Genomic DNA, 19,688 nt, shown 5'->3' with positions numbered 1-19,688 from the left:
TAGGAAAGAAGTAATAATTAGTAAGTTGTCAAAACTTTGCAAAAGCAAGTAATTGTGCATTATAGATTTTTCTTGTGTTTTGGAGTTTGTCAAACACATTCAGGCATATTTTACTCTGCCTGCAATTATAAAAACCCAGGAAAGCTGGAGGGCAGTTAGGAAAAGGACTGAAATGTGTTGCGTAATGTGTTGCAACATTGCACATACATTACCTCATTTAATGCTCAGAATAACCATGGAATAATTATCATTAGGCACATTTCAAGAATGAGGAAATAAACACTTTGACTGGGTGGCTTTCTGGAACACACCTAGGGAATAAATAAGCTAACAAGCATATTTGAACCTACTTGAGCCCTTTATATTAAAGCATGAAAAAGTTCTAAGCAGAATAGTGAGGCAATAGCTGTCACCTCTTCAGACCTCACCAAACACCAAGGACTATGCCCAGTACTTTATCTATAAAACCTCCAATACTCACCACAAACCTGCACCTGCCGCTTTTACCGCAATGCTGCAGATGAAGAAACTGACATCACAGAAAGTTGAGAAACACGCCCAAATCTCCCTGACTGCCACATCGTTTCAACAAATACAGCTGTGAATCTGTCAATTCTAAGAGGCTGGGTTTCAATCGATAGAAGACACACATTTCGCCTTTGCTTTTGACAGCCAGATCTCATTAGTGTGTACCTGCTGATCTGGCATCTGGGATAATTTAGAGTTGGGCCAAATCTGTACCTTTTTGAAAAAAGTATGTTAAACAAATAAATGGTATAAATGAGTTGCTGAGAGGAATACTTTGAACTATTATACTCAGGAAACAAGGTACATTCTGGGCAATCAATAGCAGCCAGAACAAATTTCTTGTGCATTGTCTAACCTCAACAAATATGGAAGGCATAAACTCCAGGAGCACTCTGCCTCCCGACAACAGTGTGTTAATTACAAATAATATTTAGTAATTCACTACACCAGCACCACAAGGACTGCTCACCAGGGAACTCCATATTGGTTTTGCGTATGTTCAAGAAGCTGTTACATACTTAGATAGGAATAAACTGCCAGTTCTGTAAAAAAATTAAATTATGCAAATCAGAATTTCACAAAGTCATAATGGTCTTTCCTCTATACCATTCCCAAAAATGAGAAATGACCCTGTCTTCGCCATTCAACACTCTAGAGGGTTATAGTAAGTGCAGTAGGAATAAAAATGTTACCAATCCAGTTGTTTCATTGCCCATTTTCCTTCCTGCCCTCTCCCTCTTCTGGCAAGGGTGCCAATGCCAGGTTATGCAGGTTTGGGAGCTGGTTCATTTGATTTGCAGAAGTGGTGACTTTATTGGCCCCCGACTGCTTGGCATTACTAAATGCCACTTGAGCAAAGAGCTGTGCTTTGTAATTCATCTCTGGCAGCTTGGCCTTCAGGTTTATCTTGAGGAATAAAAACTTGGCAAAGTAAAGGAAATGTGTATCAACGGGGGATAGAGCTGGAGAGGGTCTGCTTATTGCTTATTTTCCTCCTGCAGCCAAGACATTTTATCCATTTAATGTTGGGTTTTTTGTTTTGTAGTCAAAAAGGTAGTCAGCCTTACTCTTAGGTTTTTGTGCTATTCACTGTTCCTTTCACTCTGAGCTTGTTCTGTGCATCTCATGGAAACCCCTAGGCATCGGCCACTTCCCTTCAGGGCTCTTTTCTAAGGTCTCAGGTCTCATCCTATGTTTCTTGGAACCTCTACCCTCTCACTGTAGGACTTTGGATATCAACAGGGCTGATATCAAGCATTAGTTCCCCAAATATGGAATGTGTGTGGGTGTACATGTGTGTACCTGTGTATCTATACAGTATACATCTCTCTCTGTGTGTGAGTGTGAGGTCTGGGGTTCCACTGAGGATGAGGGGACATGTTTATGTTTCTAGATTACCTTTCTGTATCCACAATGCCTGCATATTTATAGAATGGAGTGGGGCTGAGGGATGGGGTAGGGTGGGGTAAAGTGATATTCCCAACAGAAGCCATGTCTTCCCATAGACACAGAATTTCTGATGATGAAACTCCCATGGGAATGGTACATCCCACTGTTGGAAGTCTGTCTCCCTTTGGGAAAAGAATTGTTGCCTTTACTGCCCTTCTGAATTCTGCATAAAGATCTTTGAGAACGCCGAGTGTGCGAGAAAGCTACTTTTGTCTCTTTGCTTCCCATACAGAGAAATTTGCTACTAGACGTCTCAAAAGTAATTGTTATTTCTTATTATTTAATATCATATACATCAAGACATCATTTTAATTAGACTTTAAATATGAAGTGTTATAGCGCAAACCTTAAGCCTAACACAAAGTACATCAGTGCATTTCCTGTTGCCAACATGACGGTCTCAGAACTCTTCCTTCCCTTCTCTTATCTGATGCTCTTTGTTCACAAAGGCCACCCTCAACTCCCTTGGACAGCCTCCTGATGTGCCTCTCTGCCTTTTCATCCCACAAGATTCAGCTCATAATCCTTTTCCAGAAACCGAAATCTCTTTTCATCTTGATTGTCCCAACACTTCTTCTCTCTCCTTTGTCTCTTATACAGATGGTTCCTGTATCTTGGTTGTCCGCAATGGTGGGATCTTCTTATGGGACTCAATCTTCCCATAAACATCTCTAGTGCTCCTTATACTCTTTATCATATATTAATTCCAATTTTGTCTTATGCTACGTCCTCTCACATTATGGTCTCCCACTCTAATATAACCAATGGATTGTCATTCACTCCGCCAAACTGCTCTTCAAAATTAATAACAGTAAAGTAACCTTATACAAAGAACCCTGTTTGGCTGTTTGTTTGAAACAGGGTCTCCCTCTGGCACCTAGGCTGGAGAGCAGTGGTGTGACCACAGCTCAGTGCATTCACGACCTCCTGGACTCAAGCAATCCTCCCACTTCAGCCTTCCAAGTAGCTTGAGACTACAGATGCACACCACTGTGCCCAGCTAATTTTTTTTTTTTTTTTTTTGTTGATATAGGGGCTCATTATGTTGCCTAGGTTGGTCTCGGCCTCGTGGGCTCAAGTGATCCTCCCACCTCAGCCTCCCGAGTAGCTGGGACCACAGGGACACACCACCATGTTCAGTTAATTTTTTTTTTTTTTTTTTTTGGTAGAGACAGGGTTTTGTCAAATTGCCCAGGCTGGTCGCAAACTCCTGGGCTCAAGCAAGCCACCTGCCTCAGTCTCCCAAAGTGCTGAGTTTATAGATGTGAGCCATCATGCTAACCCCTGTTTTTGTTTCTACTGAAACAGGTTGTAAGAGTTCTGCATTAGAAGATACAACCCCAAGCCTCTGGCAACCATGACTGGGGAGAAGATGCCAGGAGGAGAAATGGGAATGACTACTAATGGTTGTGGAGTCTCTGTATTAGACAATAAAAATGTCCTAAAATTGTGGTGGTGGCTGCACAGCTCTGTGAACACACTAGAAACCCCTGGATTTTACATTTTGAGTAAATTGTATGTGTGGTTTATATCTCAATAAAGATGTTTTAGAGGAAAGATATAACAATAACTGTAACCCAAATCTACTGACTATGAAGGGTCAGGTACCACAGATTGAACATCACTAATCCAAAAATCCAAAATGCTTCAAAACTTAGAATGTTTTAGGCACTGACATGATGCCATCAGTGAAACATTCTACACCTAACGATATGTGATGGGTCACAGTCAAAACGCAATCAAAACTCTAAAGTAAAGAAAAATATTTAAGGTGATGAATAATCTCAAGTATACTAATTTGCTATTTACTAATCATATAAATGTATTAAATTATTATATATACCCTGAAAATGTGTGCCTTTTATGAATCGATAAAAAATAAATTTCTAGAATACAAAAAACTGTTTCATGCACAAAATTATTAAAGATATTGTTTAAAATTACCTTCAGGCTATGTGATAAGGTGTATATGAAACATAAATTAATCCTGTGGTATACTTGGGTCCCAGCTCCAATATATCTCATTATATATATGCAAATATTCTAATATCCAAAAATATCTAAAATCTGAAACCCTACTGGTTCCAAGCATTTTGGATAAAGTATACTCAACCTGTACATGAAAGGCTTTGCAAACATGAACTTGTCAATCTCTTCATGCATTAGAGTTCAGATTATCTTCATTTTACAGATGAGAAAACTGAAGTTCAGATTTGGCTGATCTCTTGCCTAAGGTCATCCCCCTAGAGAATCTTAGATGTGGACTCCAAGCCAGTCTGTCTAACTACAGGGTCTATACCCTGAAGTCTGTGGCTGTACTGTCTCTTTGAACTTCTCTCTCTTCCTACAGTGTCCTGAGAGAAATATCATATCAGAATGTTCTACTCAAAGAAATTGTATTTTATTCATTTATCAGTACATTTACTCTAGTCATTCAATAAATATTTTCTGAGCATCTACTATATATCATATGATCTTCTAGGCACTTGAGGATATAATACATAGAATATCTAAGCAACTATGTTTTTTTTGAGAGTTAGAATGTGCTAGGTGCTGAGAATTCAAATTTCTTTGGTGATTTAAAGTAAAAAACACAGCCAGGACCCCTGGCTCATGCCTGTAATCCCAGCAGTTTGGGAGGCTGAGGCGGGTGGATCACGTGGTCTGGAGTTCAAGGCCAGCCTGACCAACATGGTGAAACCGTCTCTGCTAAGAATACAAAAATTAGTTGGTGTGGTGGCACGCGCCTGTAATCCCAGCTACTCAGGAGGCTGAGGCAGAATAATCACTTGAACCTGGGAGGCAGAGGTTGCAGTGAGCTGAGATCATGCCACTGCACTCCAGCCTGGGTAACAGAGTGAGACTACATCTCAAACAAACAAAAAAACACAGATATATCCCTTGTTTTTTAGGTTTACTTTCTGGATGATTCTGTCCTGTTCTTATGGGATCAGTCTTCCCATAAACATCTTTAGTACTCCTTATATTCTTTATCATAAATTAATTCAAAGGAGCTTATATATTTGTCTAAGAAAACGCTTCATAAAATCCCTGCAGAAGCTAAGTTGAGAAGACCCCAGTGCAAGAGTTTTTGCTTATTTCTGCCTTTAATGCTGACAAAAAGACGAATACTACCACCCTCTGAGTCTCAGACTTAAATTACAAATCCTAATTGCCAAAGTTTGAAAAAAACATTAAAAATATGAAACAACAACTGTAGCAAGAAAGAGAACATATTCATGACCACAATTTCTTTGGGCTTTCTGATGGGCTATTTTTCTCTTCTCAAGAGTGGATACCAGGCAGGAGAAACATGAGGCCAGGGGTGCCCTCACAATCAGGGAACTCACTGGCCAAGAAAAACCTCAATGTTCTTTCCTTCTCCGTTGCCCTAACCAAACAGCACCCTCCTCCTCAAACAGTACTCTCCTCCTTAAGAGACAGTAGCCTGAAATCACAGTACATTCTTTTATTTATTTATTTATTTATTTATTTCCCATTTATTTATTTTATTGCATTTTAGGTTTTGGGGTATATGTGAAGAACATGCAAAATTGTTGCATAGGAACACACGTGGCAGTATGATTTGCTGCCTTCCTCCCCATCACCTACATCTGGCATTTCTCCCCTTGCTATCTCTCCCCAGCTCCCCACTCCCCACCGTCCCTCCCCTATTTCCCCCCAACTGACCCCAGTGTGTAGTGCTCCCCTCCCTGTGTCCATGTGTTCTCATTGTTCAACACCCGCCTATGAGTGAGAACATGCAGTGTTTGATCTTCTGCTCTTCTGTCAGTTTGCTGAGAATGATGGTTTCCAGGTTCATCCATGTCCCTACAAAGGACCCAAACTCATCGTTTTTGATGGCTGCATAATATTCCATGGTGTATATATGTGCCACATTTTCCCTATCCAGTCTATCGTCGATGGGCATTTGGGTTGGTTCCAGGTCTTTGCTATTGTAAACTGTGCTGCAATGAACATTCGTGTGCACGTGTCCTTATAGTAGAACAATTTGTAATCCTTTGGATATATACCCAGTAATGGGATTACTGGGTCAAATGGTATTTCTATTTCTAGGTCTTTAAGGAATTGCCACACTGTCTTCCACAATAGTTGAACTAATTTACACTCCCACCAACAGTGTAAAAGTGTTCCTATTTCTCCACATCCTCTCCAGCATCTGTTGTCTCCAGATTTTTTAATGATCGTCATTCTAACTGGCGTGAGATGGTATCTCAATGTAGTTTTGATTTATTTATTTATTTATTTATTTATTGAGAAGGAGTCTTATTCCATCGTCCAGGCTGGAATGAAGTAGCACCATCTCGGCTCACTGCAACCTCTGCCTCTTAGGTTCCAGTGAGTCTCTTGCCTTAGCCTCCCAAGTAGCTGGGACTACAGGCCTGTGCCACCACGCCAGCTAATTTTTGTATTTTTAGTAGAGACAGGGTTTCGCCATGTTGGCCAGGCTGGTCTCAAACTCTTGACCTCAGGTGACACAACCTCGGCCTCTTAAAGTGCTGGGATTACAAATGTGAGCCACTGCGTCCAGCCAATAGCACATTCAATATTCTATAATAAATGTATCTTGAATGGGAGAGCATTTTTCTTCCCTACCTCCTATCCCAGATTGTAAGAAGCAGTCTTTCTCCAAGAAGTCAAGGTTATATTACTATGACCACTGAGTTTTCTCTTTAGATAGAGGGTACTCATAATGTACATAAGACACTGTGTGTAACAGAACATGCCCTGGTCACTGGCTGTCCTTCATGACACCCACCAGGGCTCACTCATGTATGTACACAGTCTTTTGCATTCTGAATTTGTCAGCCAGGTGGCTTCACTCCCAACACAACCCTTCCCACTCAGCTTCGGTGAACTGCCATTGTCTATTAAGCCAAAGTGCTCTTCATCATCCTTAATTAATATTCCCTTCACAAAGGAGAGAAGGTATCACCCAAACCTGTCAGACTCCCTCTCATCATCCACAACACACAAATACATCAGACATCACTCTTCTCAGATACACTCAGCACATTTCCTTTGCTCTGACCACTGTCAAGACATACGGTCTTTTGTTCCCCAACTCACAAGATGCCAATGGAACATTCATTCTATTCAGGTATGATGGAGTTTTAGGACACTAGCTTCCAAGCTTTTCTTACACAAATACATACACCAGACAAGACTGTGAGTCATCTGTAAATACAGCCTGAACTCATCTGTAACTCAGGACTTCGTACTAAAGGTGCTGCATATATAGATCTCAGACAATCAAACTTCTGATTCTCTGTTTTACACTGACTTTTCCCCAGATCATTTTCATCTTCCGGTCTTCTGTTTTCCACTGGAATGCAAAGCCTAACCCTGTTTACTCTGCCCTTCTATGTTCTTCAATCTTCATGCTATTACTCCTCCAAACCAAATATAAGCCCAGATGCTGATCCTTCAGGGTAAATATGACCGTTTGTAGTTGAGAGTTTGCATACTCTAGCGTTTACGTCCTAACTCTGCCACCTACTATTTTTGGGGTACTGCAAAAGTTGCTGTATTTTCTCTGCCTCCATTTACTTATATCTGAAGTGGAAGTGACAGCAGTCCCTACATCATAAAGCTAATGTATGCATTGAATGAGACAGTTATGAAAGGTTCTTTACACCATGCCTGGTACAAAGTGGCCCAAAAATCAGCCATTATTAATGATATCAACAAAAATCCATTTCTAGTATTTTTGCTCTGATGCCAACTTTCCCAGCTCTCATTTCTTGATTCTCTTGAATGGAGTCCAATTCACACTGATGGAAAACTCTGGTGTTTCAATAACTAAATCACATAAGACTTTACCCCCAACGCTTTGTTCCCAGCATTTCTCTCTCTCATTCCACATATACACATAGTTCTAGGCTAGAGAACACAGAATCTGTAGCCAGATTCCAATATATGTGCAAACAAAATGCTCAATTTTAATGAGCACAGTGCTTCCTTCTGCATTTTTACAGAGATCTATCAGCAATACACATCCTTGATACACAGACCTATCCACATGTTTATACATTATATAATTCACCTCTGCTAAAATAGCCTGAAGAACTCACAAATGCAGAAATAGCACATAACTGTCATGCAGAAGCATACAAACAAAGAACAAAGGCCATCCTCCTCAGTCACCCCAAATGTGAGCAGACATGCTCTCCATGTACGCTATCTCTGTAACCCCCACCTAGCGTGTTGCTCATCTTTGCTCCTTAGTAATTCATTGATGGATTTTCTTACTTTTCATTTATTTCTAAGCTCTGATCATTCATTACAATTCTACTGGGAAATTCATGCTGGATGGCTTTCAGCTTCCTGCTAGCCAGAACAATCAGATTTAAGGGAACATTTGTGCCAGGCTCCGTGTCAGCCAATATTCTTTCTATCTAGGTAATCAGCAGATACGGCACTGCCGTTCTGATCACATCAATTTCAATTCAAGTTGCTGTGAACTGTCAGGCTAATAAAACAAAGACTCCTGTCTCCCAGCCCCAGGATGCAGAGCACCTTTACATAATACAGTCACACCACGGCTCAAAATGATGATAATAAGAGCCAGCAGTTTCTCTACAGATAGTGAACTGCAGGAGAGGCATGAAGGGTAAACACAGGATTAACAAAGCAATGTATGGCATGTCCAGAGGTCGCCCTGTTTCCTCTTTTCATTCCATACCTGTTACAGTTGTCTGAATTCAGAAAAAGTCATGAAAATAGTTGCAAATAACAAGACACTGCAAAGTCATTCCTGTCTAAATATGTCATTTTTTTTCCCATCATCAAGGGACCAATTAAAATGGTTTCTATTCCTGGCAGAAAACAAAATTTATCCAGAGAATCAATTCTATGTTGACTCAAGAAGAGGGAAGAGGATAATCAGGAAGGGGAAAATGGAACCCGATAATCAGAATACGTTTTTGGGAGACCAAGGATAGAACGAGGCTCAGGGAAGAAAACTGGGTGATTAAGCTGGGGCAGTTGCTTTGACATCTTGCGAGTGGATACCCTGAGCAAGAATCCTTCCATTTAGGCTGGTCACAGTGGCTCATGCTTGTGATCCCAGCACTTTGGAGGGTCAAGGCAGGCGGATTATGAGGTCAGAAGATCGAGACAATTCTGGAAAACATGGTGAAATCCTGTCTCTTTTTCTTTTTATTTATTTATTTATTTTGAGACAGAGTCTTACTCTGTCACCAGGCTGGAGTGCAGTGGTGCGATCTCAGCTCACTGCAACCTCCACCTCCCAGGTTCAAGCAATTCTCCCGCCTCAGCCTCCCAAGTAGCGCCACCAAGCCCAGCTGATTTTTGTATTTTCAGTAGAGATGGGGTTTCACCATGTTGGCCAGAATGGTCTCAATCTCCTGACCTCGTGATCCGCCTGCCTTGGCCTCCGAAAGCGCTGGGATTACAGGCGTGAGCCACCGCGCCCGGCCGAAACCCTGTCTCTACTAAAAATACAAAACAAATTAGCTGGGTGTGGTGGCACACGTCTGTAGTCCCAGCTACTTGGGAGGCTGAGGCAGGAGAATCGCATGAATCCAGGAAGCAGAGGGTGCAGTGAATGGAAAGCATGCCACTGCACTCCAGCCTGGCAACAGAGCAAGACTCCATCTCAAAAAAAAAAAAAAAAAAAGAAAGAAAAAAAGAATACTTCCACTGTAAGTGCTGAATCAAGGCAAGAAAATACCTGGCATTTCAACAAAACACACTTCAAGTTAAAATGTTTATAATCTATTTACAAATGAAAAAAGAGATGCGGTAATTTATACTTGTTTATAAGACGACAACTACTTGGCGTAAAGAATGTCATATGGCTGCACTAATTGCAATATGGCAAGATGTAGAAATCCAAAATAATATAAATGTTTTGGGCATTTAAACAATGTGGGGTACTTTTAAGGCTATGATACGTAGAACACTGCAGTGGTGCTTGAAGATAATGGAACATAATATTAATGATGCTATCTGTAATTTATTGAGCATGATTGTATTTTAGGTGCTGTGCTCAGTGTTTTAAAAGGATTAACTCATTTAATCCTCAGAAAAATCATATCTAGTAGGTATCATGTTTATCTCCATATTTTAAAAAAGGAAAGTGTGGCTCAGAAATTACTAGATTTAAAAATTAGCCAGACGTGGTGGTGCATGCCTGTAGTCCCAGTTACCTGGGAGGCTGAGGCAGGAGAATGGCTTGAACCCAGAAGGCAGAGGTTGTAGTGAGCACAGATTGTGCCATTGCACTCCAGCCTGGGTGACAGAGCAAGACTCCATCTCAAAAAAAAAAAAAGTCAAAGTTATTAGATTTGTCTCAAAAATGCATACAAGTGGCGTTGCTAGGAATTAAGGCAACCTAAATCCAAAGTCAGTACTCTAAATTAAATTTTATTCAACATGAAGTTGAAACTAAACTATCACAATATGTAAATTTATTCTAGAATACAATTTGAGGCTGTAATATACGATATTGTATTGATCTGAAACATGGGCAGGAGAAGAAGTGGAAAATCTTATGAAAGTATACAATCTCACACCAGTTAGAATGGTGATCATTAAAAAATCTGGAGACAACAGATGCTGGAGAGGATGTGAAGAAATAGGAACGCTTTTACAATGTTGGTGGGAATGTAAATTAGTTTGACCATTGTGGAAGACAGTGTGGTGATTCCTCAAGGATCTAGAAACAGAAATACCATTTGACCCAGCAATCCCATTACTAGGTATATAAACAAAGGATTATAAATCATTCTGCTATAAAGACACATGCATATGTATGTTCATTGTGGCACTGTTTACAATAGAAAAGACTTGGAACCAACCCAAATGCCCATCAATAATAGACTGGATAAAGAAAATGTGGCACATATACACCACGGAATACTATGCAGCCACAAAAAAGGATGAGTTCATATCCTTTGCAGGGACATGAATGAGGCTGGAAACCATCATTCTCAGCAAACTGACACAAGAACAGAACCAAACATAGCATGTTGTCACTCATAGGTGGGTGTTGAACAATGAGAACACATGGACACAGGGAGGGGAACATCACATACCTGGGCCTGTTGTGGGGTGGGGGAGATAGGGGCAGGATGGCAGAGGGTGGGGGGATTGGGGAGGGATGACATTAGAAGAAATATCTAATGTAGATGATGTGGGGATGGATGCAGCAAACCACCGTGGCATGTGTATACCTATGTAACAATCCTGCATGATCTGCACATGTACCCAAGAACTTAAAATATAAATAAATAAAAAGTATGAAAAAGCTTGCAGTGCCCTTTTCTAAATACAAACACATAAACCATACCCTATCCTAGTCTGCCATAATTTCTATTACAAATACTTCGGCTCTAAATGTGGCATACAGTTTATTAATACGCCTTTATACATACAGAGAAGTTTAGATACTAGAAGAAAATCACTAAGAACCTCTGAAGGAGAAAGAAGGCAGAACACATTAAAAAGAATTACAATGATAGGTTAAAAATTCTTAAGTGAAATTAGTTTCTTTCCTGTGGGATATACCCTTACTTCTTATACAAACAACCTCTTGACTTACTGCACTTATTCTCAACTAAATGATAGAGTCCTTATGGCTGCACATATTCAAATCCACTTTAGATTTTTTCAGATAGAATATAGGTATACAGTTGCACTTCCCAAATTCTGAATGTTTTCAAATGGCTTATTATAACCTATTATAAATCCTTCATAGCGCATAAGACTGACGAATGGCTAAAATCCATCCCAAAGCAGCAGTTTTCTTTCCAGTTAACTGTGCCTTCAATGGCAACTAAAGCATTGGTTTTTATCATGAAAGCTAACCAATCCAACATATATGATTTTCTTTTGAATCTTGGCCATTCTGAGAAACAAAAAGTCTGCTAAGCTCTGTTCTTGTTGTTGTAGTTGTTTTATTTTCCTAGGTTAAGGAGAAAATGCCTGTTAATCTGATCTCACTCTCTGACCCTGTGAGATAAAGGCCATTACCCAAGGGAGCTTATTTAACCAGAAAGGTCTTCAAGTCCAAAAGGAGTGTCTTCTGACTGGATACAGGAGACCCTATCACCTTCATTCTTTTTTCTGAGAGACAAGGGAGTGCCATCCACCATCCCTTTACTCACTGCCCTGTCTGCCCTTCAGAACTATGTCCAAACCTCACATGCAGACCATTCTCATCAAACCCTGCAATTGACTGCCTCCCGAGACATTCTGCAAGTCCACTGGGCCTTCATGTCCTCCCAGAGATGCTCTGTGGATTGCAAAATAACTAATAAAAATGTTCTGCAAATCTCCCCATACCCCAAGGGAAATGTGGCCACATAAGAAACAGTATGAAAATGAGCAGAAAAACAGTCCATGCCAGGCTTCCACCAGCCAGCTGGGCACTGCTGTGGCTTAGGACCACATATGCCTCGTGACATACCTCATAGAGGTCGATCATGACATTGCCCTCAGGGCCTCTGCTGCTCTGGACATTCTCCAAGGCCAGGGTGAAGTAGACACCACGTGTGTCTGAAATGTAGAGGTTGTACGTGTCATTCTGGTTCCATTCTTGGACCGCTGCAAACACTTGATTCTCATCGGTGCTGATAACATGCATGTCCTGCGAAAAGACACAGGGTCATGAAGAGGGAGGAAGAGTTTTATACGTTAACCTGGCAAGCATCCAAAGAGCGTGGAATCAAATGAGGAATACCAGAATAAGCACGTTAATGGAAGATAGCTTCCTTTTGCATATGTGATAAATAATAATTAGTGAAGTGTTAATCATGTATTTCCTTTGTCACTTGTGGGGTTAGGCAATACGGTCATGAGAACAGAGGATGGAGGGATGTTTGGGAGCTGTTTTAATTGCCTCATTACATAGTTTGAAAAATTCTTTAATATGTATAATTTGGAGAATCAATTGTCCTGATATTTTTGCCAAGCATAAATATGATACTTGCCAAGAAGGCATATATGGGGCAGATGGGAGGAAAAGCTGGGGGGACAGAGAGAAAATACACAAACCCTGCATCTCTCAGCATGGCCCATGACCAGCAGCAAGGACATTACCTGTAAGCTTGTTAAACATGTAGAACCTTGGGCCTCACCTGGTGAATGGAAATTTGCATTTTAATAAGATTGCTAAGTAATTATCATGTATATTAAAGCTTGAAAAGCACTGCCCTAAGGTTCAGCAACTCCCAGCCAGTCTCCTCTGCCCTCAGTCCTAAGAAAACATTCACCAAAGAAACCCAAAGTACTAATCTTCACATTGTGTGTTCAAAGACTTAGCTGCTCATCAAAACCTAAACTGAGAGGTTCTGCAGGAATCCTCCTGTGAAAAAGGGTAAGACAGTCTGCATAAGTGACAATGTTTTCAGGCCCTGGGAGATAGAATTAAAGCAAAAGTAGCAAAGAGGCAGTGAGCACATGCTCCTGGGGTGGGAATTTCAAATTCTTTCCCACTCCATCCATAGCTCTAGAGAAGTACATTGGAAGCTACCACAGACCAAAGCTTGCTGACTCAGACCAAGGCCTGCTGTCCTCTTTAGGAGATGTCTGTTCATATATTCTTGGCTGCATTTTACCCTCTGCTGAAGAAATTGATCTAAAACAACTTCTAAAAACCAAAAATTAAAACTAGGTAACCAAAACAAACAAAAACAAAGCTTGCACATAACCACAAAGGCAGAAGAGCAACGTAGAATGATTCTTGCTTTTGGCACAGCTTAGTACTCGAACCTTCCCACACGCACCATATTCTATTTTTGAAAAGCTTCAGGAAATCTGACAATCCTCCTAACAATTTCAGTGAGGGGAAATTCTACCTAACTGCTAACCTAAATTTCTCATGGTCACATATGCCCACGCTCTCAATCAAGCGGCATTTCAGCTCGGACCCTGCTCTAGATGTGTAGGAACAAGACTCCCTCTCCTCTTTACCCTTTATCACAGTAAACTCAAGACCCCAGAGGGAGATGTCCATATCCAAAGGGCTTCACATTTCTCACCTCTACTCAGGTTCCATATGACATATTCGAGTTACGTAACAATTTTTGTAGAAAGAACCACAAGTAGAGAGGCCAAAAAATGAATCCTGCCCATTAATTTAATGTGTGCTTCTATCCATTGAATGTCTGTTTACATTTCTTCTGATAATTACAGCTCTCTCTAGGTGTCTGCAGGGGGACTGTTTCCACGGTTGCCCTCAGATACCAAAATCCAGAGGGGCTCAAGTTCCTTATATCAAGTGGTGTGATATCTGCATGTAACCTACACACATCCTCCTGTACACATTAAATCATCTCTGGTTTACTTGTAATATCTAATACAATATAAACGCTATGTAAATAGTTGTATCAATTGTTTAATTTGTATTACTTTTTATTATATTAATTTTTTGAATATTTTCCATATAATACAGAATCTGAGAGACACAGGTCCAACTGCACAGATGTATGTTTTTTTGAAAAACGGCCTCATCCTTCTCAGATATATTTCTGTATTAAATCTAAACATTTTTCTGCTTTATTCTACCAGCAGCACTAGAAATGAGCTTTTAGAACTGGCATTCAGAATATTCCATTTCTCTGGCAACAGCAACTGAATAGGTAATGGGCATGTGACCCATATAAAGTCAATATGACATGTTTCTAGAATGACTGTGGAGTTATTAAGGAGAGACAAAATTAGTATCTCACTATTGGTTTATAAGCAGTAAGAATAAAAAGGAAAACTCCAGATCTGCTGAAGACATATCTTGGAAGTAAAGGATGATGCCAACCCTGATGAAAATAGGGTCAGAGGCTCATGCCTGTAATCCTAGCACTTTGAGAGGCCAAGCCAGGTGGATCACCTGAGGTCAGGAGTTCAAGACCAGCCTGGCTAACGTGGTGAAACTCTGCCTCTACTAAAAATACAAAAATTAGCCAGGTGCGGTGGCAGGCACCTGTAATCCTGGCTACTTGGGAGGCTGAGACAGGAGAATTGCTTGAACCCGGGAGGCGGAGATTGTGGTGAGCTGAGATCACGTCATTGCACTCCAGCCTGGGTGACAAGAGCAAAAGTCCATCTCAAAAAAAAGAAAAAAAAAAGTAGATGGAGAGAGATGGCCCAATCCTGCAACATCTTTTGATCTCTAAATTTAGACATTTCGGAAGCTGATCCCACCTCCAGACTTTTCAGTTAAAGAAGACAGTCTAGCCAAGTGGCTGAAGAATGGACTGGAGTAAAACTACTTTAGTTCAAATCTTGGCTCTGTAACTTAGCTGTGTTAATGAAACTCTGTGTCTCATAATTTCAACCTGCAAAACAGATAGTAGAGTCCCCCATGGAGTGCTGAGGATGGAATCACTTAATAAGCGTTAAGCTCTTCTATTAGTGCCCGGTACTTAGCATATGCTCTAGATATGTTAGCTATCCTCAGTTAAGTGAGTCCCTACATCCCCTTTGGTGATTAAACCAGGCTGATTTGGCATTTCTGTTTACTGCAAATATTTAAGTCCTAACTATATACATAACAAGAAGTGGTTCACCCAAGTGTTTTTGTTGTTGTTGTTTAAAATAAAATTTAAAATTCTTTGAACTGGGAGAAGCTATACCCAAGGGTTTGGTTTCTTTCCAATGGAGAGACTTGTCCGTGGAAATTGGCCCCAGAGCTGTTCCTGCATTGAAGACCAATCCTCCCATGACTCCGCATCCTACAGGGAAAAGACCTAACTCTTTACCTTGGCATTGAGAAGCATCATACAACTATTCCCAATTCATCCTCCCTTCCTTGTTAGTAAGATGTATCATAATCCCTGAAGCCAAGTTAGAATACTTCAATAATAACCTGACCCCTGCATAGCTAATTCCTGCTTCTGTGATTTACAGTGAATTTCTGCATTGGTGAACCTCTGAGTTTCTCACAATAAACATTTGGTTAAATAATCCTAGGCTGGAAGAGTAAAGTGTTTCACCTATACAAGCCACTTCTCCCAAGCTTTTATTTTGTAGACTTGGAAAGGAAAACACAGATGCATCAAATATTGTGTTCTCAGTCACTTAGAGAACTAGTCACACAATAATAACAGATTAAAATGTCCATCTCTAGATATGGCTGAGTTCCAATCCTTCCTTTGCTACATATAATTATGTCGAACAGTCATTTTCAGATGATATTGGTCTTAAATAATTTATTATTTTTTCTTTTCTCCATGTCACAAACTTTTGTTCCAAGAACTAGGTCTTAAATATTTTAATTGAACAGTTTGAAATATTTATATATCTTTCTGTTTTCTCCTTCCCTAAATCCTGTTTCTATGGGTAAAAATGTGCTTTCTCCCCCAATGTGGCACTTTAGGTTCAATGGTTTAACCGAATCACAGGATTTGAGAGCAGGATGCGTTCTTACAGATTTTGTATTGAAGCATTTTCTAAAGTCCGCTCTGCAGGACAACAATGTTGTTAGGATTTTAATAGATTTGAAAAGGAAGAAGGAATCCTTTGGTAAAACATTTTAATGAATGGTGAATTAAAAGAGTTTTCTTGCTTACTGGACAGTCTAAACCTTCAACATACCAGCAAGCTACTGCTACTCTCTAGGCAAGAAACACGATGCAGTTTCTTTCTTTTTTTCAGATATATTTGACCACAGAACCAAATTATCAGAAAGGAATACTAAGAACATTTTATTCTAAGTAACACATATGAGAAAATATTGTTGTGAATCTAAGCTCCTTATTAAAAAAAAAAAAAAAGAGGAAAAGAGAAACTGACAAACTAGCCCAAGGTTTCAAAGCAAGTTAGTGACAGACCTGGGTCCCTAACCCGAGTTTCCTGCTGCAAATCAACCAGCCTTCACATCACCTGCATCCTGGTCCACATCCATCTTCCACCATGGAGACAACTAGATCCATACTAATAATAATATTACCTTGCCTTTATAGAGTATCTGTCCTCCAAAATGCTCAAAGCACTTTCATATGTATTCCCTCATTTATCTCACTTGAGTAGCTCGGAATGGGCTCCAAGCAAGTTAAAGGAAGGAAGACTGTCACTAAGTTTCCCCATCTGGAGGGCCACATGCTCTTAATGGCAACGGCAATATTAAAATCTCCCCACCCGCTGTCATTCTTTACTACTACTATCTTATAAAATATTTTTTAGCACAGCTCAGGGTGACTACGGTGTTTCAAGAACTGATACAATAGTAGTGGGTGATTAAAGAAAACTGAGCATAAAAGTGCCAGTTTGTCTTGATTCCTTTGGTCGGCTTGAAGCTTTGTTCATTTCCAGTTGCACCAGCCCTGACTCTGACAGAAGGCCTTGAAATAGATGCAACTTTGTCACAGATCACTCCACCCCAAGCTGGGCCTTCTTTTGAAGGTATAACAGGACTATAATAAAGAATGTCATTGCCTTAAATAATAAACACCCATCTGGACCAAATAATACATTCATTTGCCGTACTAGCCCTCATTTTTTCTGGGAACAAGCTAAATTAATCACTGCATTCTATCTTCAGACCCAGATGAGACAGAGTAATGGACCATGGTCTTCTGGGAGAACAGGAGGAAGAGCACAGATGCAAATTCAGGATCAAAGTAAGACGTTTTCTTTCCATACTGGCTAGATGCCACTGGGGGCAACCGTCAGCAGTGATTTGTGTGATGGCTAAGAACAAGCAATGCAAAGTTTTTGTTTCCCAAACCTCCAGCAATGAGTCTACAAACGTTTCTGTGATTTTAAACTGTGGTTTCTAGGGTACCTTAAGTCTATGGAATTTTCTTCTTCTTTTTTAAAAGAGCAGGTGATGATGCTCTTTTAATAACAAATACTATTAATTTACCTTCAAGGTAAGAAAATATAATATAAAAGTACTACCTTGAGAGGAGACTTGAGTTCTAGCCTCAGTTATGTAACAAATAGCATTTGATTTGATTAAGACTTAGTCCACTTAAACAGTTTATTCTCGGCCAGGCGCAGTGGCTCATGCCTGTAATCCCAGCACTTTGGGAAGCCAAGGAGGGTGGATTAAGAGGTCAGGAGTTCCAGACCAGCCTCACCAATATGGTAAAACTTTGTCAGTACTAAAAATACAAAAATTATTCAGGTATGGTGGCATGTGCCTGTAGTCCTAGCTACTTGGGAAGCTGAGGCAGGAGAATCGCTTGAACCCGGGAAGCAGAGGTCGCCCTGTGAGCCAAGATTACACCACTGCACTCCAGCCTGGGCAACAGAGTGAGACTCCATCTCAAAAACAAATAGTCTATTCCCAAGAGTACGTATGAGATGAGTGCCTCCAATGGCTGTTTCCTGATATGGTCTCCATTTCCACATACCTCATGAATGACAGCAGCATGACATAATTCTTTTTTTCTAAGGTGCAAATCCTGCAAGTCAGCTACTTCATTTATTAGTCAATCAAAGAAACAACAATTTATTTCAGTGCTCAACAGAAAAAAAAAAACAGCTCTGTTGTATTTATTGAGTTAACATGTTCATTTCTCTGACAGACCTTCCTAAGAGATTATCAAGGGTAATTTGAACAGCACTCAGTTTTCCTTTTACATAGTGATGCTATCCAATTCTTATCTAAGGCACAACTTCAGTGTTGTAAATTCTTGTCTTATGGGGAAAAAAAAAAACCCACTTCAGCCAAGTCAAGAACAACAAGAATTTAAATGTATACAGACACAGACATACATACAGTTCCAGATAATTACTACGGCCATTAATCTCTCAGCAGCTGAAAATAATAACTACGAACACAGCTATCATTCTTTGGAGTTAATAGTGCAACTCAATGTGTGTTATTACCTCTAATGGGCTGAGGCTTACAGCCCACCTTTCACTATGTTAGGATCAGGGAAGGGTGGTAAGAAAGAGAATTCAGCCTGGAGAAGCCAGAACAGTCTGTTACCACTGACTCTCCCAGGAGAGCAGGCCTGCTGTGCCCTTGTGTTATGTCTAATATATGACTTCCCGGGCAGCTCTCTCGTGTTGGTTCAAGGCAGCATACTACAAAGTCATGGATGAAAATATAAGAGAAAGAGGCATGGAAACTCAATTTAAAAAAAAAAAAAAAAAGTTATGTGTGTTATTTATGCAACCCAAAGGCTTCAAAGTTGAGCTCTAACTCTATTTAAACCTGCAGAGTCCCTTTCTTACAGCCACATACGTCTCCCTTGCTCTAGGATTAAGGCACAATACATGTACAGTTTCTAGTCACTTTAAATACATCACGATGGCGGCACAGCTCTGAGCTCCGGAATCAGTCTGACCTCCACTAGGTGGCGCTCCGTATTAACGCAGTCCAGCGCTTCTGGAAAGGCAGCCCCGGATGTCAGCTGTGGAGGGTGTTTAACTTTTGTTTGCCACTGTTTCCAAAGGGTGTGCCTTTGGGGAAGTCTAAAAAGTGAACTGTGCCTCAGAACTCCACAGACACCCAGGCTCGTAAGTTTACAGGGAGCTGATTGGCTGAGAGGGAAAGCAAAGGCTGGTGCCACGTCACGGCATCGCACTCAGTAAATAACTGATAATAAAACGGGACAGAAATGGATCGCAGCTGTTTCACTGAAACACAACACATCCAAAAAATATCTTCTGTCTTGTTAGAAAACCAATAGATACGGCTTGAAAACCTTTACTATTGAAAAGCAAAAGCAAATCAATTATTAATTCATAAGAATGCTCCTATAGCAACAATG

General features: G+C 40.4%; 1 protein-coding gene across 1 annotated transcript in view; it reads right to left on the bottom strand.

Annotated features, from left to right (window-relative positions):
- The window catches only part of LOC108283381 (VPS10 domain-containing receptor SorCS1), a gene marked incomplete at its 3' end in the record, with an annotated part of 485,878 nt that overhangs the window by 11,766 nt on the left and 454,424 nt on the right, over nt 1–19,688 (bottom strand). The window contains exon 9 of the mRNA XM_017499712.2: nt 12,434–12,613. Within this exon, the coding sequence (XP_017355201.2) occupies nt 12,434–12,613 (180 nt within the window). The remainder of the gene's footprint in view (nt 1–12,433; nt 12,614–19,688) is intronic.

This window comes from Cebus imitator, unplaced genomic scaffold (genome assembly GCF_001604975.1).
Source record: "Cebus imitator isolate Cc_AM_T3 unplaced genomic scaffold, Cebus_imitator-1.0 Scaffold259, whole genome shotgun sequence".
Classification (NCBI taxonomy): domain Eukaryota; kingdom Metazoa; phylum Chordata; class Mammalia; order Primates; family Cebidae; genus Cebus; species Cebus imitator.
This window is presented reverse-complemented; position numbering and strand designations above follow the sequence as displayed.